General features: G+C 45.4%; 1 protein-coding gene across 1 annotated transcript in view; it reads left to right on the top strand.

The window, feature by feature from the left end:
• Positions 1–1,999: 1,999 nt before the first annotated feature.
• Positions 2,000–24,165, top strand: part of LOC308172066 (rab effector MyRIP-like) — a gene marked incomplete at its 3' end in the record, with an annotated part of 34,822 nt that continues 12,656 nt past the window's right edge. Inside the window, exons 1-4 of the mRNA XM_080546977.1 lie at positions 2,000–2,130; positions 8,375–8,535; positions 17,205–17,426; positions 21,834–21,970. Of these exons, the coding sequence (XP_080403103.1) occupies positions 8,426–8,535; positions 17,205–17,426; positions 21,834–21,970 (469 nt within the window). The 5' untranslated portion in view covers positions 2,000–2,130; positions 8,375–8,425. The remainder of the gene's footprint in view (positions 2,131–8,374; positions 8,536–17,204; positions 17,427–21,833; positions 21,971–24,165) is intronic.

Here is a 24,165-nt window from a genome sequence, read left to right as displayed (position 1 = left end):
TTTCTTCTCAGGGCTTAGTGGTAGGTTAAGCATGAATAGCAGAGAGAATGGGGTTCCAATGTGTTTGCATGGGAGAGTAACAACAACGAGTGATAGCCTACATAATGTGACCACAGATACTTTTGCCCGTTTATTGGGATTGTAGAGTGTAACTCAGTGATAATAGGCCTGCTTAATTTGTGAAACACTATTTTAAAAAGGATTATAATTGGAATGTAACGATGTGGAAGTGATGGGAATTGACTGTACCGAAACTAAAAGTCCACACAACGGCTCGTTGAGAAGCGCTAATTCAGATGTGTACCTTCAGGGTTCGAGTTATGTGGGAGCCAATGGGAGCTGAGCTCCCATAGAGATGGTCTGAGACTCTCTGAGCTCCCATGAAGGCAGTAAAATCAAAAATCTGTGGGGGTCGCTAATAATACATTACCACAACTATTATTTGATCAAAATGTCAATGTAATGAATATTATTTAATTTATATTATAAATATTGTAAAATAAACACGTTTTCCAAAAGAGCTACGCGCACCATTAATCTCCTGTGAATGACAGTAGGCCTTTGACTGCCTGCACTTCACCACCAAGACACCATGGGGCGCAGTAGAATATTGTGCAACAGCAAAAGGTTGATTAATCAGCTGTGCGGTAAACCGTTGGAACACACAGTGCACAGCTGATTAATCAATTAAACCAATAGAGTGAGACAGGATATGTTCATATACCAGTTGCCTTTCAGGAAGTAGTGAGATCGTGCACCTAGCCTATTATTGAGAAGCAAACATTCATTCATTAGCTATACAGGAGTATATACATACAGTAGCTACCATGCCGCCCAAAAAAAGGCCATTTTTTGACCCTCTCCCGTTCATCCAATCTTGGATAAAGAAAAGACATCGGACGTCAGCATCATGGGTTCCAGGACCGCGACCGCAGCCTACTGAAAACAGACCAAACAGGTCTATCTTGTCTCCGTAAAGGTAAGGTGGCTTTTACTTTTTACTAACCTAGTGTACATGTATTTTTCGCTCCTTCTGTATAGCAAAAATAACACAATTATTGGCCGAGATACATGTGTGACTATCGCTTTTATAGCTGTTGTTTCATGTGGGGCTGTTGATGTGGTGAAATGAGTAGCCTGCAGCTGTAGCGTCAGGATATGTTGGTATTTGAGGAGGAGGATGAGGATGAGGATGATGTTTCGGTACCGGTACCGTTTTTAAAGTATCGATTTGTCACCGGTATCGAATAAAACCCAAACTGTACCCAACCCTAACTATATGTTTACATGCCAACTAATTAGCTAATTCATTTCTGTCATTTAGAGCTGAGGGGAGCAACAGAGAGACGGACAACAGGACAGTAACAGAGAGACAACGGGAGAGGAGAGCAATAGAGACAGAACTGAATGCACTGAACTTTTTTTTTAATTCTTTGCATTATTAACACTGTTGTGTTATTGTGTTATTAAAGTGTTTAAGTGTTTTATGGTAAAGCATTATGAGTGGTGTGTGTGCAGGGTGCTCGTGAGTTGTATATTTTGGGGAGGGGGGAGGCTTGTGTATGGGGGCGGGGGGTCCTCACACAAAGGAGTAGCCTAGGGCCACTGACCACCTTAATCCGCTACTGCCTATAGCTAATTAAAACTTGTAAGTCCCATCGCTGTGTGGGCATGATTCGCGCGTGCATGAGAACATTTCGCACTGTTATTTTGGAGACCCCCACAGAGATCAGCTTATAACTCGAACCCTGTGTACCTTGTATTCATTCCCGCAGGGAAATAACGGGTCTCTCAAATAGTCTCTCTCGATTGGCTGTTCCGCGAAAAGCGCTCCCGGCGCCCAGCGCAGGTGTTCCTGCCTTGGCATTGGTGTTGGCAGTAGCTCAGATACCCGCCCCGTACGAGTAACGTGGTAGCCCACTACTTGATAGGATGATTTAGTGAATTTGCTCTAAGTTAGTTAATATTCTGAAGGGGATTTTAGCTCCTTTTTTTTAATTTTAATTTTTTTCAAGAAAGAAAGAAATGGACATAACTTGGATATTATTACGTCTTTCCCTTTTATACTTTTTGTCAATGCGCGCACGGTAGCTGGTCACTCAGGTCCTAGGTCACTCAGGATCGAGTTTGGTGAGTTTACACTACAGTATCTTTTTAGACAAGGTTTCTCTTTATAAAACCGTCTAGGTGTTATTGCCTGTGTTGTGTTTTTGGCTGAACAAACCGAAATGTTTCAGCACCGCATGAAAGTCTATCTATCTATCGATGTCTCTGTCTCACTCGTAACAATACAGTTTTTCCACAAAGTTGATTTGGTTAGATTTCGAATACTGTACTGTGTACTCAACTTGTATATCAGACCCCCGATCAGCTATCACACTCTAGACCTGAATCTTTTCTACTGGAAGGTTTTCCAGTGCGGCTGAGTCATTCTATAATTAGGGGTACATTTCATATCAACCAAAAATGTAAGAAATTAGTGTGCTTTTTTACTAAATAATCAAGTTGTTTCCATAATATACCCCCCCAATGTGCTAAATTCATTAATTGCCAAGCTTAAGCTCTAATTACTTTTTAAATATTTAAATGAAAATAGACATGCAAATCATTATTTTGTCAACTGTGTTACAGACAAAAGTTGTGTCATAGAAGACGAGAATGAAGTACTACACATTTGATAAAACATTTGTTTGAAAGGTCTTAAATCTATTCACTTTGGGTTTTTGAGGTTGTCTGTCTAACTGATTTGAAAATATGAATTTTGAGCTGGATAATGGGTATTCTGTGGGATGCTATCATCAAGGATAAAGCTTTTTTCAACATAAATCCACATTACACTAAATGTAGAGTTGTTCAACATCCTTATGTAAGACTTCCCTCTCTAGAAATGTCCCCCATCATTGTTATTACAGTTTTAGCCAACATTTAAAAGATTTATGACACAAAATTCACCTGTAACACAGTTGACAGTCAAAGTAACACAGTTGAGAGGAGTAACACAATTGACAGGACACATTAGGGGAAAAAGAGAAACCTTTATTTAAGATAAAAACATTTAATTTTGATGCCACAAATGTAAAGCATTTTCTTGTTATTCTGATACCAAAAGACATTATGGATAAAAATTGCTCAATGTTGCTATGTTTACTATGTTTGAGCTTCCATAAACAAAGTGAGCAAAATGTTAATGTTGTACAATATTTTAAAAATCGATTCAATTGAACTCATCAACTTAACTGCATTGACACTTAATAACACATCTTTTTAAATCTCCCCTCTCCCCTCCCATGTGTTCTTTTCATCATTTTCTTGTTTCCTTCCTTCCTCCTTTCTGTCCTTCCTTCCTTCTTTCCTTCCTCTTCTTCTTTCCTTTCAGCTTCCTTTTGTCATTCCTCTCCTTCTTCTGAGATCTTGGACCATATGTCTCTGTCGATCTCCACATGACGTGACGTTACAGGTGTTGGAGAAGGAATCATTCTGATGATATCATTGTGCAAATACCATAGGACATCATCCCGACTTGGCCAGAAAAAGCGGTTGACTCCAATCCGGTGCATACATTTAACTTCAACATGAGTTTCGGTCACCTCTTGAATAATTCCAGGATAAATTAAATTATCATATTTCAGAGAACACCACTGGCCGATGATGTCTGAGTTTTGCCAAGGAATTTCAGACTGCTTCTGATTGTTATCCTTCTGTGTGGGTGCTGTTGCCTGAACCTCAAAGGTAAAGGTTTTGGTGCTATAACACTGACACTCCAGGATCTGTCTTGTTGAGCAAAGGCAGCTCACATCACGGTAACTAATTTCTCCCAAGGTAACTGTTGCGACTTGGTGAATGCGCATGGTTGATGGCACCACTGGGAGACGTTCTGGCATCTTCTTTTTGGCTTCAACTACATTATCCTCAGTAATGTAGAACAGTTTTAGTGAGGTCTGTGCATCCACCAGTGCATTGAAGAAGAGCTCAGCGTTCGGTATATCTTTCCCGTGGCTGACAAGCCTGTCAGCGGTCCGTTTGAGGAGGCCTCCTACGCCATCTGGAGCACCCTTGCCATGACTTGCCTCAAAAAAGTTCCAGGTGCCTGATTGGAAGCCATACTGGTGCAGCATAGTGCAAAACAGATAGAAATTGCCTTTCTGCCTGTATTGTGTGCACGGCCCATCGCTGAAAAAATGCACCACAGTCACATTGGGATAGGAAGCCTTGACCAGGTTGAGTATTGGGGATAGATGGGTCCAAATGGCTGCGGGGCCCTTCTCTTTCGATGAGCTTATTGTGCCAAAGCACACATGTTCCTCCCCTCCACCAACATGTAGAACTCCAGTGTGGAGCGTTGCCTGCTGCTGGTTCGATGCAAAGTGTACGGCTTGGATTTCAGTGGAGTACTTGCAAGCATAGTTTTCAGAGAAATCAACATGAATTAGGCATTCATGATCTTTCATACTCCTCTTTAGTTCCCGGTGATAAGCGAATTGGCGTTTTATGTTGAAGAGGTGTCTTCGGAAGTTTTTAAATTGGCATTGGAAGAGCTCTAGCAGGTTCTCTAAAGTTGTCTCCGTCCTCTTTTTCACTGTGATTTTGACAGACATTTTCTCCTTTTCACCTGCCTTGTTCTTTTTCTCTCTGAGAACAGACTCTGTTGTCCACTGTGTGAGAAAAACACTTGCTTGCAAATCCCCCTCAGTTGCAACTGGAAAGTCTTTCTCTTTGCAGTTGGGACATTCACTATACATGCAGTCCTTCAGATTTGAGTCACAGCATATTGACTCTGCCATTTTCTCCAAGTCTTTGCTCCCAATGAGTCGGAGAGAATGTAGCTTCTCTACAAGAAAACAGAGATTCTCATGTACCTTGCATAAGCAGGTCTCTCTGTCAGCAATGGATGGCTGGACCACCCAAAAGGGTCGCATACGGCAGAACAAAGAGTATGAGATGCTGCAGTTGGAACTCTCAAGGAGGAATTTCCTATGCAGGTTTCTCATGGTGTCGTTTAGGAACCTTTTCTGTTTCTTTATCTTCCCTCTTGTTATTGTTTGCGATTTCCCAGCTGTTAGGCGACTGTTCTCATCCTGTGTCAAGAAGGACAAAACTTTGTTGCGCAGTTTATAGCATAGGGATCTGTACTTTAACTTGTTGGAGATGATGGATATATCACTGTGGTTCTGTTGTTTTCTTGAAATTGCTAGAGTCTCCTGAATTCTTTTTTTGCACTTGTATTTCTTCAAGATCCTTCCTGACACTAGACCTGCGATTACCTGCCTAGTTTTTTTGTGTTTGGTAGAGGCATACTTTTTGCGGATGTTGTCCACTAGGGCATGGTGGAAAACTAATGTTTTCTGCACTTCTCTAGGCACAGGAAACCTTCCTAACATGCGCTTAGTTTTTGATCTGGGTGACTCTGAATGTTGCTGTAGTCTGGCAAGTCTTTTTCTGTATTTGTCTGTGTTTCTTTTCTGTAGTAAAAGTGATTCCTTCAAAGTCTGAATCTCCCTGTATAACTTGGACTCCCTTCTCTTGACCTTCTTCCTTCCAGCACTTCTCTGTCTGAAATTATACACAAAGCATTGATACATTATTGATTGTGTCCTTTGTTTAAATGCTGACTGAACAGAATAAGGACAAGTCATTACTCTAGTATTACCATCATTCCATAATCTATTGTTCAACCTTTCTTACCTTGACTGAGGCTGTGGATCAACTTCAGGACTCTGGGGTGGAGTAACCTGGTTCTCTACCACTTGCTTTCTCTCTCTGGTCTGGCGCTGGGCTGATCTCCAATATGCTCGTTTCCTTCTCTTTTCCCTCTCACTTAAATCCTTCTGTGCCTTCACCTTCCCTTGCTTTTTGTTCTCATGCCATGTCTCTCTGTGTTTTTGTAAATATTCAGCCCTTCTCTCAGTATCAGCGTTACGCCGAGCCCTGTACCGGCGCTGCTTCTCAGCAGCAGATAACCTCATCTCCCTAAAACACAAATCACTCTGTTTAATAACTATATTATATCGATATTACATTTATCGATGTTCTCAAAACGGCCGATCAAACACGACCGATCAGTTTACAAAATGGCGTATATCATACGGCATTTGCTGCGTTCGTCGATTCGCTCAGAGAGCGCCGAAGCGCACACTGGGCTCGACGTCATAAAGGGACCGAGTGCTTTGATTGGACGAGAGGCGTTCCACGAGTGCTGGTCAGAGTTCCAGCACGACTTCACGAGCGTAGTGTAGGTAGTGTGCAGCGACGTCATGTGACCCCGCGAGCAGGAAGTCACTTGGCCCATAGCAACAACTATTAGCGCGTGAGTTTTAGGTGCACCTTGCACAAGTGTAGATAGCGAGCGACTTTTCAGCAGCAGGACATATGTGACAACTCCCAATGAAAAGGGCTACCTGTAGGCAAAATCATTTTTCTGTTTTTTACATGTGCTTAAACTACAGATTGTAAGCTTTCAAATGATGCATCATACATTGAAATCGGAAACAAATTGAAGACGACATGAGTATTTGAAAGTTGCTATGAATGAATGAATGAATGAATGAATGAATGAATGGACTTTATTGTCATTGCTACAGTACAGGTACCAAACAACGAAATTTAGGAGGGGTACACCTGAAATCACTAATAACATAATAATAATATATATATAATAAAATAAGTATAATAACAATAGTTAAGCATAACTATAACAAACCCTTCCAACATTGTCAACCGTGTTAAACCCTGTCAACTGTGTTACACTTCATGGATAACACAGTTGACAGGTTACACAGTTGACATTTCTTTCAGTTTAGGCCCTTGTGCTAACTGCTAGCTACTAGCATGTCACCACAAGGCCTTGCTCAACTCATGTTTTTATACACTTTCTCTACATTTTTGTAAATATATAATTTAAAGCAAGTACACAAGAACATGTTGATAACACGGTTGACATGCAATTAACCCACTCTACGTGCAAGCAATAATATGTTATGAAACATTGAAGAGGAGGAGTAGAAACATACCTCACTGTATTCAAGATTCCCTCCAAAAAGGAAGTGACATCATGTGGTGTTGGATATGTGACTTTGGAGCAAACCATTGCTGATTTACAGGGGTTTTGTCAATGGGTAACACAGTTGACAGAGATTTCTCGGACAGAGATTTCTCGGACACAAATGAATAATTTCATGTATATTAATGAGTGAAATTGTTTTTAAAACATCTTTGTCATGTTTTAATTATTATTTTGAACAAATAATGATGAAAATAATATACAAATACATGTATCCTAGTGTTATTTGGAAGAGCAAAACTTGACACTCAGCAAATCGGACAGCACAAAAACAGCAAATTCCAGTATAACATGTGCATTTTCTGCTAAATAAATTATGGAAGTTGTTGACCTTTTGCATTAAATGAAAGGGAAATGTGCCCCAATATGAAATTGATAATTGCTTGAAGTGACTATTTGGTCAAATGTATAAATACTACCCATGGACTTGAAATGTACCCCTAATTATAGAATGACTCGGCTGCTGTCATGTTCTTATGGGTGAAGTGGATTGTACAGACACAGCCAACATTGGCTATGACACTTCTAGGAGGAGAATGTTTATGCTATTCTCACTGTCAGCTATGCAGATGCTTTAGATCAGGACTAAACTTTTATTTTATTTTACTGTATGAGTGGAAGTAAGACATCAGCCTAAAGTAATTCCACAGGCTGACATGGCTAAACCCTGTCTGCTGAATCCCTTTGAAGAGTTTTGATTTTGTGTAAAATATGAAGTCTTTGAACTGTTGGTCTGCAAAATTAAGCCACCTTGTGTCAGAAGGAGACATGACAAAGGAACACCTGGGGAACAGATAGCAGACCACAGATAAACAAAATGCAGGTTAGGGCTGGTGAACAACTTGACTCAGTGTGTGACTGAGCCCTAATTATCACATTGAAATGAGTCTTCTCTCAAATGGCGTTTAGAGTGCTTTGCTCTATAATAAAGACAATCACCTGCTGTAAAGTACCATAATCGAGAGTAGTGGGTGTCTCACTGCTACTAAAGAGTCGGAGCAGCTCAATGCACTCAATCTGAAGAGTGAAATCATCCCTTCCATAAACCAAGGAGTAATCAGACCACACTTGTCTTCCAATCAGTCCCCTCTGTCTTTGTTTCACTCAAAATCAGGGGGCTGTTTAGTAGAGTTGCAGCGTTCGGAACGTTGCAGATAGAAATGTTAATTTTATAAAGCTGACTCGACTCTCTCCTCTCCCTCCTTCTACGTACACACAGCACATTTTTTGCGGAATTGCGTAACGTTTCACCTCACCTGAATACACCCCTTTAATACTTTTACCTTTCCTTTTGTTCTCGTCAATGCCTACACACAGCTCACTAGAGACTGTCTGAGTGTTTGAGTGACAGCGACCCCTGAGCCTGAGATGGGGTGGAAGCTGGACCTGTCAGGCCTCTCAGACGGGGAGGCGGAGCACGTGCTGCAGGTGGTGCAGAGGGACATGAGGCTACGCAAGAAGGAGGAGAAGCGTCTAAGGTGGGTTTGGACCCCGCCCCCCCCCCTTCCCCCCCCCACACACACACCTCCTCATACCCCACCTCACCCTCCCCACACACACACCTCCTCATACCCCACCTCACCCTCCCCACACCTCCTCATACTCTGCTTGGTCACTGATAGCCAATGGGACATCTTATGTTGGGTTAATTCTATAGAAAAGAGCTGCTTTGTTGGTGAAGCTAGGCTGTTATTCACCACTGTCCCATTGAAAGGACAGTATGAAATACGTTGGGTTTAGTTTGAGTGATATGAACATTCTCCCAGACAGTGCATGTTCTGTCTGTGTGATGTTGGAGCTGCATTCCGAGCATTGTTCCATTTCCCATCCTGCCTCTGCTCTCTAATATCCCTAAAACAAGAGACAGGAAGAGCCTGCCCTTTCCTGTTATACTATGACCTACTTCCTCTAAAAAAACAACAACTATATGTATGTGGTTCAAAGGGACATACATTACATATAGGAGATATTTTATTACATCTTGACACCAACTTACAGAAACTCCCCCAGTGTATGTGTTCTATGTGACGAGCTTAGTGTCTTAGTGTGAGATAATAAAGCTAAAAGGTGGCACTTGTTGCTCCTAATGCCCGGTCCGGTGTCCTTGTGGCTCGCTAACGTAGCACCAGCCTGTCTGAGTGTGTGCTAATGAGAAAGTGGGCAGAGACTCAACTCCAACCTCTCCAAGTAACATAATGGTAGGAAACCATAGTCTGAGAGAGTGACCATTCCTAGGTTAAGAATAACACAAGAATGGCATCGCCTTCCTCTTGCTGGCGTCTGAATCAGGGGAGGCTGGTGGAGGTAGAAATCAGAGGACGGCCTCATTGTAACGGACTGATCAGCATGGAATGGAATTAGGAATGGTATCAGACACGTTCCTCATTCCACATTCCATTCAATGCATTACGATGAGCCCGGCCTCTGATTTCTACCTCCACCAGCCTCAACTGTGTCTAATGCACTAATATGCACGCTTACTGGATGTACAGACCTGGGCTGTTATTTCTCCCTCTGACTCTGTCGGTCAGTGGTGTGTCTGTTACTGACTGGTACTGACTCTGTCAGTTAGTGGTGTGTCTGTTGCTGGCTGGAATACTGAGGTCGAGGCTAGGATAATGGTATGACTCATTTTACTGTTACTGACCCATGTATTGGAAGTTATCATTAGCATTTTATTGTGTCGGCCAGCATGCATTGGAGAGCTGTTCTGAACAGAATTAATCATTTGAAATGATTTTGATCATACTGTATCAATTGATGTATTACCTTGTATGGAGAGGTGGCTTCCTTCCATGGGGGCTTGGTCCACTACTAAATGAACTGTAATCTATAATAATAATCTTATACTGTTTGATTGGATCTCCATTTGATGTTGGTTGATCAGACCAGTGGAGGCCGGTGGAGGTAGAAATCGGAGGACGGGATCGTCGTAATGCATGGAAGGGAATGAGGAATGGTATACATGCATTACGATGAGCCCGTCCTCCGACTTCTACCTCCACCAGCCTCCCCTGGATCAGACATATGCTCTATATATAGGTGTATGACCTGAACATAACCTGCCTGTGGCTTTTAAGTGCCCTCCAACCAGACGTTGTTCCCACATATGTCAGCGTGACACTGCTTCCATGGCAATTAGGAAGCGCGCTCGCTCTGTAACTCTGTGTGGTAAGTAATCAGGCGCTTACCAACTAATCTCGTTGTTTTTCCATCTCTCGCTAGATTTGTACAGAATTACTGGGCAGAGTGAGCAGGCCTCTTAGTGCTCATGAAATAATCTTTAAAAAAAACAAACATCCACCATATCTAACCAGATGAATTTCTCCTCGTTGAATGAATGAATGAATGAATGAATGAATGGTCTTTATTGTCATTGCTATAGTACAGGTACCAAACAACAAAATGTAGGAGGGGTGGCTCCCCTGGTGTTAGGAAAGAAAAAAAAAACTAAGAAAAAAAACACTTTAAAAAAACACAAGAAGGGAAGGAGCTGGTTTACATAAATAAAGGCTATGTACACTATCCACTATACTATACTGTACAGATAGACGACTAGGGTTGTCATATTGCACATAGTGTTATTGCACAGCAGTTTGCAGGCTTGAAATGTACATATTTGTGCCTCAGCACTACACCTGATTTTTTCAGTCCAGCAGCTGCCATCAATCCGTCCAGACTGTCCAGGGCCCAGAACCTAGGTCTTTGCTGTGGTCAGGGCCTGGACGGCCCTGGGGTAGAAGCTGTTCTTCAGTCTGTTTGTCCTTGCGGCCAAGGTCCTGAACCGCCTTTTCGAGGATGGTTGGATGGTAATGAAAACATCCTACTTGACAGTTGTTGTGTACTTACACTGTGCTAATTTGCACTATCATTCTGGAACAAGTGATTATTGAAGCTTGTCTAATTCCGCAGGATCTAGATCCAAAATCGACACAGACCCGCCTTTCAAATGCTTCAGTGTGAATATAAAATCTGTTATTAATTATTGTCAATAATTTGCACCCTCTTCAACGTACTTCTGTCCTCGTCTTGTCCCTCCAACCACCTGATGGGGTTATGAGATGTGTGCACACAGACACCACTCAGAGACTAGGCCTACATTTTTTTCAAGTGTGATCGTATCAAAGCTAAACTCCTTCATTTCATGCAGCAAGTGTACTGTACTTGGGCTTTTTCTCGGTTTCCCCGCAGTCTCTCTTTTCCCAAGTGGGAGCCCGCTTCACGCATCCTGCTGTTCAATTTCTGCACTGACACCGCAGGAGCGTCACAGAATATCGAACCGGGATGAGTGAGAGACCATGGGTGACCGCAGCTGGTGAAACCGGGAACAAGTCGCCAACCGACGGACCGTTCAGACTTTTATTCAGAAAAATGTAAATATACATTTCTGCGTTGTTGAAAATCAATGACACACTCGCTAGTCAAGCCAAAACATTACATGACTGTAATCCACTGGTGTTCCTGAGTCTCCAATATGCCCCAGACAACAACCCTATTCAGTTTTGGTAGATGAGATGGGGGCATGTTATATATTCTGTAATGAAGGGAGGTTGGTGCAATGGTATCAAACACGTGTTACAATGAGCCCCGTCCTCCGATTTCTACCTCCACCAGCCTCCCCTATCTCTAATATAGAGATAACCAGCAAGTCAGTGACTCAGCAAAACATCTGTATACTGTATGGACATGATATATATATACGTATTATATATGTATACTGTATGGACATGATGCTGCAGAGTAGGATGGATCTTACTAGAGAAAAAATGGATCCTTCTGGGCTACATGATTCTGTTTGTTGGATGTCTGCTGTCCGTGAGATGATCCTAGGACAGAGGTGTGTTGTTGTATATTGGCCAGCTGGAGGCAGTGTTGAGCAGAGGATCTGAGACCACTGAACGCTTCACTTGTCGTACTCTCAACCACAACCTCTATCTATGTTTCTATTACAAAATTCAGCAATTTAGACGAAGCCTTGCTGTGTCATTGACAGTATAAGTATAAGTGTAAGTGGCTGGCACTAATCATCTGGGTGATGATCACTCATAGTGGCATTTACGCTGCCCTCGCTGTCACCTTCTTCCAATGAAAGCCATCTACAGTAAGCAGAACCCACAGCTGTGGCTAAGCTAAAGATCCTACCTAAGATTGGTAGCCTTAATACTTCAATAATGTGCTTAGTCATTGTTTAGGAGCAATGCTGTGTTTAGTTGGTTGAATTCAGGTCAGCCAGTCAATCATTCAGCCAGCCAGCCAGCCAGCCAGCCAGCCAGCCAGTCAGCCAGCCAGTCACTCAGTTGGAACCACATATTTCATCTGGAAGACACTGCCCTGAAATAAACATGAACAAGCACTCTCTGCTCACATACCCTAAGCTGTAAATGTAAACATGGTTTGAACATCATGTTTTTAAGATGCAGTTTCACCTTGATGCACTCACGGATCTATACCGATAGAGATCATTGGGTGCACTCTGTGCTGTAGTAATTGATGAGCTCGTGAAAAGAGCCAGCCAATAGAGGAACAGTAAAACTGGGTTAAGAATGCTTGGAGTGAATAATGTATTACTAAATGCACTAAAGATGGCAGAGGAGGACACGCACGCACGCATGCACGCACGCATGCACGCACGCAGGCACGCACACACACACACACACACACACACACACACACACACACACACACACACACACACACACACACACACACCACCCATTCCAGGATATTTAGGTTGATGAAACAGCCATTGAGATGAAAGCCCTATGGGACCATGAAGCTCAGTAATCATGCCTGTTTCAATTTTAATTTACCGGTAATCAAATTCTTCAGTCAGCTGGCTAATGTCTGTAATAGCCTTAGTGTCTGTCACGGCCGTAGCCCCTGGTTGCTCAAGACTGAATTGTGAATGGCAGTTTTTCTGAAGTGATGGCAGGAGTTTCCTATTTGGGATTAAGGGTTGTGTAACATGGTTTAATAGCACCTACCGGTAATTGAAGAACTACTTTCAGTTATGGTTGACTGAAGCAGACATTTACTGTCAAAAGTATTGACAGTAAATAGCCACTCTGTCTCTCTCTCTCTCTTTCTCTCTGCTGTATCACTCTCCGACCCTCTCTCTCTCTCTCTCTCTCTCTCTCTCTCTCTCTCTCTCTCTCTCTCTCTCCCTCTCTCTGACCAGTGAGAGACACCATAAGCACACCTTTGACATGTTTCATTTCGCAAGGCATAAAAAAGATCAACCACCTACAGTATGTCTCCACAGCCCTGCTGTAGCGAGGCTGCAGGCTTCTCTGCTGAGTGTTCTTAGGGTCAGAACGGAGCCCTAAAATGGTCACGGTCAGCCGGCGTTACTGGGCCTGTTCTCCCCACCGGACCTGGGCAGGGAGGGTTGAAATGTCTGCAGTCCTCCCCTGGACACACACATTGCGTGGCACACTCCACCTCCGGTTGGCAGTGCCACCGTCTGTGCCAGCTCTCTCCTCTAGACGTGCGTACACACGCATGCACACACACATATGCACGTACGCACGCACGCACACACAAACACACACACACACACACACACACGCATGCACACACACACATACGCACGCACGCACACACAAACACACACACACACACACACACACGCACACGCACACACACATACACACATACATGCATGATTTGTGTAGCTTGCTTTGTGGCTGTGTAGGAAACAGAGAGCAGTGAGAATGTACGCACGTGCACACACACACACACACACACACACACACAGGCGCGCACACACACACACACACACACACACACACACACACACACACACAAACGCACAGCTGACGGTAATCCTTACTGATTGAGACTGTAGGAGCGAAGTTGTTTTCAGCAGACCTCCCGAGTTGTCTGAGGATTATTCTGTTTGACAGCTTAGCTCAACTCTTGTTCTTGCTCTTTGCCTTGAGCTGGAAAGGCCCGTTGGTCGTGTGTGTGTAAGCAGCACAGGGCTGTCTGTGTGTGTGTGTAAGCAGTGCAGGGCTGTCTGTGTGTGTGTGTAAGCAGCGCAGGGTGGTGTGTGTGTGTGTGTGTGTGTGTGTGTGTAAGCAGTGCAGGGCTGTCTGTGTGTGTATGTGTAAGCAGCGCAGGGTTGTCTGTGTATGTGTGTGTGTGTGTGTCTGTGTATGTGTGTGTGTGTGTGTAAGCAGCGCAGGGTTGTCTGCGTGTGTGTGTAAGCAGTGCAGGGCTGTCTGTGTGTGTGTGTAAGCAGCGCAGGGTTGTCTGTGCGTGTGTGTGTGTGTGCATGTGTGTGCATGTATGAGTGTGCTTGCATGTACTCATACATACGTTACACTGTGCCCTGTATTGGTGCAGTAACTCTTGATGAGTCAGACTAGTCTGTGTAGGAGTTATTTCTACATCCCTTTACTCAGTAACGGGGGCTAACTGTTCTACTAAGAGGGCAGGGCGGCAATACTCAGACAGAACAGAACACTAACCCCCCAAACTACACTGGACAAGTCTCGGGGCATAAGTGGAACTTTTGGGGTTGTGTCCCGGTCAGGGGTTGCTATGGGGATTCTGTACCAGGCTCGCAACAAGAATCGTGCCGACAAGTACAGTGTAGTCAAGCGGCAGACCAGAGAGAAGGGCTGCGTTCGGATCGGTCCCGAATCCTTCCTTCCTTTCCTTGTCGCTATTTCCTTGACCTCGCCCTGATCCTAACCCTGGCAAAAGTCTATGAGAGGAGGTAAAGGGTTCAAGGAATGGAAAAAAGTGTGCATTTTTCTGTGCAACCCGAACGTGGCGATGCTTTGGGCACACACACACACACACACACGCACACATACACACACACACACGCACACACACACACACACACACACACACACACACACACACACACACACACACACAGACAGAACTCATAAGTGCAAGCCATAGAACTCCACCCTCCACCCAGATATTTTGCTTGATGAAACAGCCATTGAGACAGACTCAACTTCTGTTCTTTTCATCAGGATGGCTACTGTAGGTACAGTAGGCGCCTTGGGACAGAGATCCCAAATAAACTTGCATCCTAAACTTGGGCCGCAAGCCGCACGTGAGCCACACTGCTCGTGAAGCCAGGATCTAGCATGTCTCATAGACGTGTGGTCGTCTGTGGCTCAGTTGTTACAGCATTACCAACACAACTCTTAGGTTGTGGGTTCGATTCCTGCTGGGACCACATAATATACTGAAAAATGTATGCACTCACTGCAATGTAAGTCGCTTTGGATATCGTATAAGACAACTGTAGGAGGGATTCAGCCGCGCTGAAGACACTTTCCTAACAGCGACGTGACATGTTCAGTGTGGTTTGGGGGGGGGCCATCACTCTGCCAGACAGACCGGAGCATTCGAGGTACTGTAGACGCCACCCCCACCCCCTCGAACACTGTCTGATAGAGAGCCACCTTCTGTTCTCTTCTCCTCTCAGTTACATCCTCACTTTTATTGTGTATTACTTACTACTTTTATTGTGTATGACTAGTACTTACTTTATTACATGATGTAATCCTTGTTTACTATGGTCTCTCCGTCCCTATTTAATCTGGTAAGATTATCCTCTGTCCCTCCCTGTGTGTGTGTGTGTGTGTGTGTGTGTCTGTATAGTACTGTATGTTTCTCTCTCCCTCCCCTCCCCTCTCTCTCTCTCTCACTCGCTCTCTCTCTTCCTCTCTTTCTCTCTTCCTCTCTCTCTCTTCCTCCCCCTCCCTCTCTCTCCCTCTGCCCAACGTAATCATTCAATGTGGGCTGTAATCACCTAGACATGATTCAGCACAGTGGATGATGCTGACGGATGGGACACAGATCGTACTCCTTGTCCCGTACGTATCGCCCACAGGGTGCAATGCCCTACATGCACAGCCCTACACACACACACCTTCCTCTCTGTCTTCTCCTCCCTCTGTCTGCCTCTTTCCCATTCTCTCCATCCTTCCCACTGTTTCCCCGTTCTCTCTGTGGAAGCGGATGAGGAATAATCTCCAGGCTGATTGTAGCAGCGGAGGCCGGTGGAGGGAGAACTCCAGGGACGGGGCTCATTGGAACACATGGAACGGAATGAGGAATGTTGTCAGACACACGTGTTTGATACCATTCCTCATTCCGTTCCACACGTGTGTTGGTACCACTCCGTATTCCATTCCATGCATTACAATGAGCCCGTCCTCTGATTTCTTCCTCCACCAGCCTCCCCCGGATGGTAGCAGTCGCCGTAGGTGTTTAGATAGTTAGTGTTGACTCTCCATACAGGCTGGGGATGGAGCAGTAGTCGTACAGCAGTGGCGTGTGGTGGGGCTAAAGGAGAGTATGAGAGGATGTATTATTCATCAGGCCCACCCTGCCTTAACCTTTATACACACACAACTCCACAGCATCAAAACGAGCTGGAAGCACGTGGCACGAGTCTGTTCACAGTGGTCATTATTCTGCAGGCGTTTACTTATTCATTTGAAGGTCAAATGAATAAATAATTGCTCGTCTTTTTTGGGGGGATGAGCTCACCAATTAGTTTTTTTCATATGATTATGCTGCACACTTGTTGTTGTTTTTAAATTCGGAGGATTTTATACCGACATTGCAACGTTGTATTTCAGTCCTTGTCAAGCTTTTGGCCCTCATGGAACTGTGGTTGGTGCTGAGTGAGAAGATGATCTAGACGCCCGTGCTGTTATTGCAGGAGAGCATCGTCAGAGAGGCTATCGCTGGTTGTGTCCATATGACGCATATAATGTGCTACTACTCGCTACAGTACAGCACCCCCCCCCCCCCCCCCCCGATGACTCACAACTTTCAATGTCACCCACCAAATGATGTCTCACTTTGCTCCCTCTCTCCCTCTCTGTCTCCATCCCCCCCATAATGCCTCCATCCCTCTCTCTCCCCCCTCCATAATGCCTCCCCCCCTCTCTCTCCCAGCTCCATAACACCTCCCCCTCCCTCTCAGTCCCCCCCCTCCCTCTCCATAACGCCTCCCCCTCCCTCTCTCTCCCCCTCCATAACGCCTCCCTCCCATCCCTCTCCCTTCCCCCTCCATAACGCCTCCCTCCCTCCATAACACCTACCCCCCCCCCCCCACACACACACACACCATTCCCTCTCTCTCTCTCTCTCCCCCCTCCCTCAGTGAGATGAGGCAGGAGCTGGATGAGGAGGGCAGTCGCTGCTCCCTGCTGTCCCGGCAGCACAGGTTTAACGAACGCTGCTGCATCCGCTGCTGCTCTCCCTTCACCTTCCTGCTCAACCCCAAGCGCCAGTGTCTGGACTGCCAGTACAACGTCTGCAAGACCTGCTGCGCCTACGTCAAGCAGGACAGAGCCTGGCTCTGCTCCGCATGCCAGAAGAGCAGGTCAGTACTGGGTGTGTGTGTGTGTTTGTGTGTGTGTGTGTGTGTGTGTGTGTGTGTGTATGTGTGTGTGTGTTTGTGTGTGTTTATGTGTGTTTGTGTGGGTGTGTGTGTGTGTTTGTGTTTGTGTGTGTGTGTGTGTGTGTGTGTGTGTGTATGTGTGTGTGTGTTTATGTGTGTTTGTGTGTGTTTATTTGTGTTTGTGTGGGTGTGTGTGTGTGTGTGTATGTGTGTGTGTTTGTGTGTGTTTATGTGTGTTTGTGTGGGTGTGTGTGTGTGTGTTTGTGTGTGTGTGTGTGTGTGTGTATGTGTGTGTGTTTATGTGTGTTTGTGTGTGTTTATTTGTGTTTGTGTGGGTGTGTGTGTGTGTGTGTATGTGTGTGTGTTTATGTGTGTTTGTGTGTGTTTATTTGTGTTTGTGTGGGTGTGTGTGTGTATATGTGTGTGTGTTTATGTGTGTTTGTGTGTGTTTATGTGTGTTTGTGTGGGTGTGTGTGTGTGTTTGCCAGGGATAAGTGTTGTCTTCCAGGTGTTGCCTGTCAGAGTCAGATGAGGGGAGAGGGTGCTTAGCGGTAGCGAGGCTCATGCCACTTGCCGAGGGCTCAGGGGGGGGAGGCTGACGGAGGAGAGGGTTGCCAGTGGCTACAGGCTAACGGCTGAGGTTGTTGACTCTGAAGAGGCTGCAGCATGGGAGCAGAGATCTGGGCTGTGTGTGTGCTTAGCAGTAGTGAGAAGGTTTGGAGATGCCAGACCGCCCGAGAGGTGTGTATCCGTGTGTACACTGTGTACACAGTGTGCTTTCAACGTGCGTGTATAGATTGAATGTATATGAGGTTGGTGAAAGACTTTATCAGATGATAAAAGGTCGTCCTCTGTGGCTCAGTCGGTAGAGCATGGCGCTAACAACGCTTAGGTTGTGGGGTCGCTTCCCGCTGGGACCATATATACTGAGAATGTACAGTATGCACTCACTGCAATGTAAGTCGCTTTGGATAAAAGCATCAGCTAAATGGTGTATAATATTACTATATTATATATACAAAAGGCTTACAGTACATTGCCTTACTCGACTTAAGGCTTTGTATTCCTTGTGGAATATAATTTAATTAATTAATTAATTAATTTTAATTAAATAGGAATAGGCTGACAGTGTATCGTGTCCCACACATTAAATGAAATAGAGTTCACGTCACAGTGGGGGGGGGAAAGTATTCAACACATGAACAATTTCAACAACATCAACACATTTTTAATTCAACATATTTCCACTAATTTCTATTACTATTTCCACTGCAGCTATTCACATGAAATGTAGACTCTTTTTTTCGTGTGTCATTCCACTTTATTGCACGTAGCTTTTTTTAATGGATTGGAATGTTACAATTTCTTTAGCTGTGTAGTTTTATTGAGTTAATACCAATGTCTGGTCTACATTTCATGTGACATAGTTGCAATAGAAATATGTTGAATTCATTTTAATTAATTGTTGAAGTGTTGAATACGTATTTCCCCCAGCGTACTGTAGGTCTTAGACCAGTTGTCAGTACCACATGGATAGATCTATGTGTTTACTCTGAAACAAGCTAGTAAATAATGCAACAAATGAAATACGGAATTAACTCATTTCCCTCAGCTGCAGCTAATTGCATATGAGTCCGTACGTTAATAATTTACTACAGTTCCATCCAGGAGGTTATTCAAGTCGGTATCATTTACTGTTTATTCACACAATGTGCTCAGTGTGGAGCAATTACTGCCTCTAATCCCTGACTGCTGTGTTCCAGAATGTCTAGGTTAAATCAAGCGTGTCCCCAGTGGCACTTGTTGGCTGTGGTGTTGTAGCCAGCGCTCATTAAGGACATCATTTATTCATGACGCATGACCTATACTGCTTTGTAAACATCCTAAGACATATATATATATATACTGTATGTTACGGTACATGTGGGAAGACGATACAAGTGGGAAAACTAGGGTTAGGGTTAGGTACTAGGGTGCTATGGTTAAGGCTAGGGTTAGGGGTAGGGTTAGGGATAGGGATAGGATTAGGGTTAGGGTTAGACATGCCAGCATGTACCAAATCGACGTAGCACCTAACCCTAACCCTAGTTTTCCCACATGTACCGTATTCCCACATGTACCGTAACATATATATATATATAATACGTATGTTTGATACCATTACCTGTTCCGTTCCATGCATTACAATGAGCCCGTCCTCCGATTTCTACCTCCAAGCAGCCTCCACTGCAAGTCATATCAAATACAGAGTGCTTTTGCTACAGCAGGAGGTGATTGCTCATGTCTGATCCTGTTGAACCACTGAACAATGTATGCATGCACTCACTGCACTGCAATGTAAGTTACTTTGGATGAAAGTGTCAGTGTGGTACGTACATTAACATTTGACTCCACCTGTTCCTCAGATGGGTTCCTCCTGCAGGTGTGTCAGAGGCAGGTGTGTCAGAGGACAGGTGTGTCAGAGAGACAGGTAGTGGGGTAGTGGGGGGTAGTGGTGGTCTAGTGGATAGTGAGTTGGACTTGGGATCGGAAGGTTGTGAGTTCAAATCCCGCCTGAAGCCACACCACTACTAGTGTGCCCTTGGGTAAGGCACTTAGCCCTCAGTTACTCCAGGGGGAATGTCCCTGTAATTCGTAATTGTAAGTCGCTTTGGATAAAAGCGTCTGCTAAATGGCAAAATTAATTAAATTAAATTAACAGGTGTGTCAGAGGCAGGTGTGTCAGAGGCAGGTGTGTCAGAGAGACAGGTGTGTCAGTGGCAGGTGTGTCAGTGGCAGGTGTGTCTGAGCTCCCACGCCTCAGTGAGTCTGTGCAGAGACGGGAAGGGCCGACGAGGCAGGATGTAGAAATGATGCGTCCACTTGTCTCGGGACTCTGCGCGTGTCCTCTGGGCGGATGCTCTGTCCGTCTGCCACGACTCAGATCCCGCTGTGTTGTTTTTTCCAGATGATAATTACCTCCTCGCCTGTCGACATGTTAGAGATCAGGCAGTCGGCATCGATCGTCTCCTCTCTCCCTCTCCCTCTAACACGTTGATCAATACGTTCCTCTTTTCTCACTTCCTTTGAACTGAACCAGGCCAATTTAGGTCGGCTTAAGTGGTCATGTGTACAGGATACACACGTAGAGTGAGAGTTTGTACAGTAGAAAGAGTGTATCCAGAGGGCAGCAAGGGGAATCTGCAGCAGCTGTCTCTAATGTTCACTCCAGCCGTTCTGTGTGTGTGCGTGTGTGTGGGGGGGGGGGGAGGCGTTTGTAACGTGGATTTCAGACACGTATTCGGGTATACATGGTGTTTGTTTGTGTGTTCCAGAAAGCTCATGAGCCTGTCCTTAGATGCTCTACAGTTCTAACATTATGCAAATAGACATTCTGTAGGTGTCTCTCTCCCTCCCTCTTTTTCTCTCTCTCTCTACCCTTGTCTACCCCCCCGCCCCATCTCTCTCTCCCCCTAACTCCCTCCCTCCACCTCTCTCTGTCTGGTAATTGTGGATGTTTTGTAATTGAGCCCGAGAGGTGACCACATCTCATAGTTTTTTTTCGGACCACAACTTTGTCTCTGGGATAGTGTTCCTTCACTGATCCCTTCTGTTCAGAAGACAGGCGAACAGATAAACAATGTAATTTGGGAGAGGAGAGAGGAGGGCGGGTGAAATAGCCTTAATCGATTGGGTGGAAGAAATGGCTGCGATCAGGCTGGCAGGCGTTCAAGGTGAGCTGAGGACATGGAGCGATCCGTTTTTAAAGCTTTCGACAGCTTCATTCTGATAGGACGGCTCAAGCCCCGCTTTGAGGCTATACTGTCAGCTGAGGTGACGGTGTCCATAATCGGAACATATAGTATTACCCCTCTCTAAAAATGTTCTATCATAAATGCTTCTCTTTTGCTATAACCGTTTACGCCCGATACATCAGACACCTGCACTGTTACTAGTGGAGGCTGGTGCAGGTAGAAATCGGAAGATGTGTTTTGATACCCTTCCCCCGTTCTGTGCCATGCGTTACAATGACCTCCATCAGCCTCCCTTGACTCATAACAGGCGTGACAGGGCTGTTGCAGTAGGAACAGCAGTAGAATGACAGATACTGTACAGATACATGCACACAGACTGCAGGCTGGTGTGCTCTCAGATTACGTAAATCAGTGTGTGTGGTGTGTGCCTTCAGGGCCACCGTCCCCTTGACTCAGAGGTGAGCGAAACGTCAGTAGAGGCTACTCTTATTGGCCTGATTTACTGTAGTAAATGTCACCAGGGGATGTGTGTGTGTGTGTGTGTGCGCGTGCGCATGTGTGTGTGTGTGTGTGTGTGTGTGTGTGCACGTGCGTGTGTCTATACAGCTACATCACTGTCATACACTTTCATATAATCTCTCTCTCTCTCTCTCAGGCTACTGAAGACCCAGTCACTGGAGTGGTACTACAACAATGTGAAGTGTCGCTTCAAGAGGTTTGGCAGTGCCAAGGTGCTGAAGACTCTGTACAGGAAACACCTGGCACGGCACGGCACTCTGGCTGAACTGACGGGTACGTCAGGAGTAGCGTTACTGCTACTCTCTGGGGAGGCGATGGTGGTAGAAATCGGAAGGATGGGCACATTGCAATGCACAGGACGGAATAAGGAATGGTATCCAACATTCCGTTTCCTGCATTCCCAATGAGCCTGTCCTCCGATTTCTACCACCACCAGCCTCCCCTGGCTTCTATGTACAGTACGGCTAGAAACTACTACCAACACGGATGGTGTTATTATTACAGTATTAATATGTCTTGTTACTAGTTTATATAACGTGTTTCCTCAGCATATCGCCACGATAACCACCTCTTGTTTGCTTCCATTGAACCCTTATAGAACAGCAATACACTTAGAACAACAGCTGTGAGAGAGAGAGAGAGAGAGAGAGAGAGAGAGAGAGAGAGAGAGAGAGAGAGAGAGAGAGAGAGAGAGAGAGAGAGAGAGAGAGAGAGAGAGAGAGAGAGAGAGAGAGGAAACAGGATTAAGCGCCTCTGTGGCTTTCATTTGAGAGACCAAATTCAACAGATTACCCGGCCTGCGTCCGGCCGGTCCACAAAGACCCTCATCTGGAAATGGAAGCGAGTGTGTGCGTGCGTGCGCGTGTGCGTGGGCGTGCATTCAGATTTATTTTTAACTCTTTAGATATTTTCTGTATCAGGGGTCACCTACTCACTCTGGATTTAACGGATGAAGGATTTCAGAGAATTATTCATGTTTGTGGGGAAAAGCTCGCGAGCTGCCGCTTAGATGATGCTACTGTACTAGTCATTGTTGATTAAGCAATGTACAGTAATTAGATATGATCCTAACTGTACGCTAGCTAGCTTCGCTTTAGAATAATCGTTAGGCATTGTTCATTCAAAATAAATGAATAAGTAATATAAATAATGTCTCCCTGAGATCCTGATACATGGTGACATATTAGGGTTTGTAGCTACGTGGATGGACGTCACTGCTTGATTTAGCTGTGCAGCGAAGCATTTCCCTCTTCAACACATCCATAGCCAGATGACACAGAGATAGATAACATGCTCCCAGACATCTCCAAATACCAAACGGAGGAGCTAAGTTCCCCTGAGGAGCACACACAACACAGATTATCCTGGAAACCGGTTAACAGGTTAATGGCTATTGGGTCCTGTTGGGTTGACAGCTAAGCCCGGGGAGCAGGGAGCAGGGACTAGACCAGACCAGACCAGACCAGACCAGACCAGACCAGACCGGACCAGACCAGGCAGAAGGGAGCAGGGAGAAGGGAGCAGGGACTAGACCAGACTAGACCAGACCAGGGAGCAGGGAGAAGGGAGCAGGGAGAAGGGAGCAGGGACTAGACCAGACCAGGGAGCAGGGAGAAGGGAGCAGGGACTAGACCAGACCAGGGAGCAGGGAGAAGGGAGCAGGGACTAGACCAGACCAGACCAGACCAGACCAGACCAGACCAGGGAGCAGGGAGAAGGGAGCAGGGACTAGACCAGACCAGGGAGCAGGGAGAAGGGAGCAGGGACTAGACCAGACCAGGGAGCAGGGAGAAGGGAGCAGGGACTAGACCAGACCAGGGAGCAGGGAGAAGGGAGCAGGGACTAGACCAGACCAGGGAGCAGGGAGAAGGGAGCAGGGACTAGACCAGACCAGACCAGACCAGACCAGACCAGACCAGGGAGCAGGGAGAAGGGAGCAGGGACTAGACCAGACCAGGGAGCAGGGAGAAGGGAGCAGGGACTAGACCAGACAGGAGCAGGCATGATAGAGTCACGCCACAGTGCATTAAGTATGGATGAAGAGCTGGCACTGGAGATAAGAGACTGCCTGTGCTTATCTGGATAGACCCACTTCAGCAGTCCTGTGTAACCTGGAGGAGGGAGGGAGGGAGGGAGGGAGAGAGAGAGAGAGAGAGAGACAGACAGAGAGAGAGAGGGAGAGAGAGAGAGAGACAGAGAGAGAGGGAGAGAGAGAGAGCGAGAGACAGACAGAGAGAGAGGGAGAGAGAGAGAGAGAGAGACAGAGAGAGAGAGAGAGAGTGACATGTCATGGGCCCCATCAGGGTCTCTTAAACCCTGGTCTCAACACTAAAGCGCAATACAAAATGTCAGTTAGACAATGCGTTCTAATTCTAACCTCACAGCTTAGAGGGTGTTTGTTTACAATGTGTAAACAATTCAGTTGAGAGTTGACACAACTAATACCCGTCTGTCTCGCCATCCCTTGT

Source organism: Nansenia antarctica, assembly GCF_963989245.1.
Source record: "Nansenia antarctica genome assembly, chromosome: 16".
Lineage (NCBI taxonomy): Eukaryota > Metazoa > Chordata > Actinopteri > Argentiniformes > Microstomatidae > Nansenia > Nansenia antarctica.
This window is presented reverse-complemented; position numbering and strand designations above follow the sequence as displayed.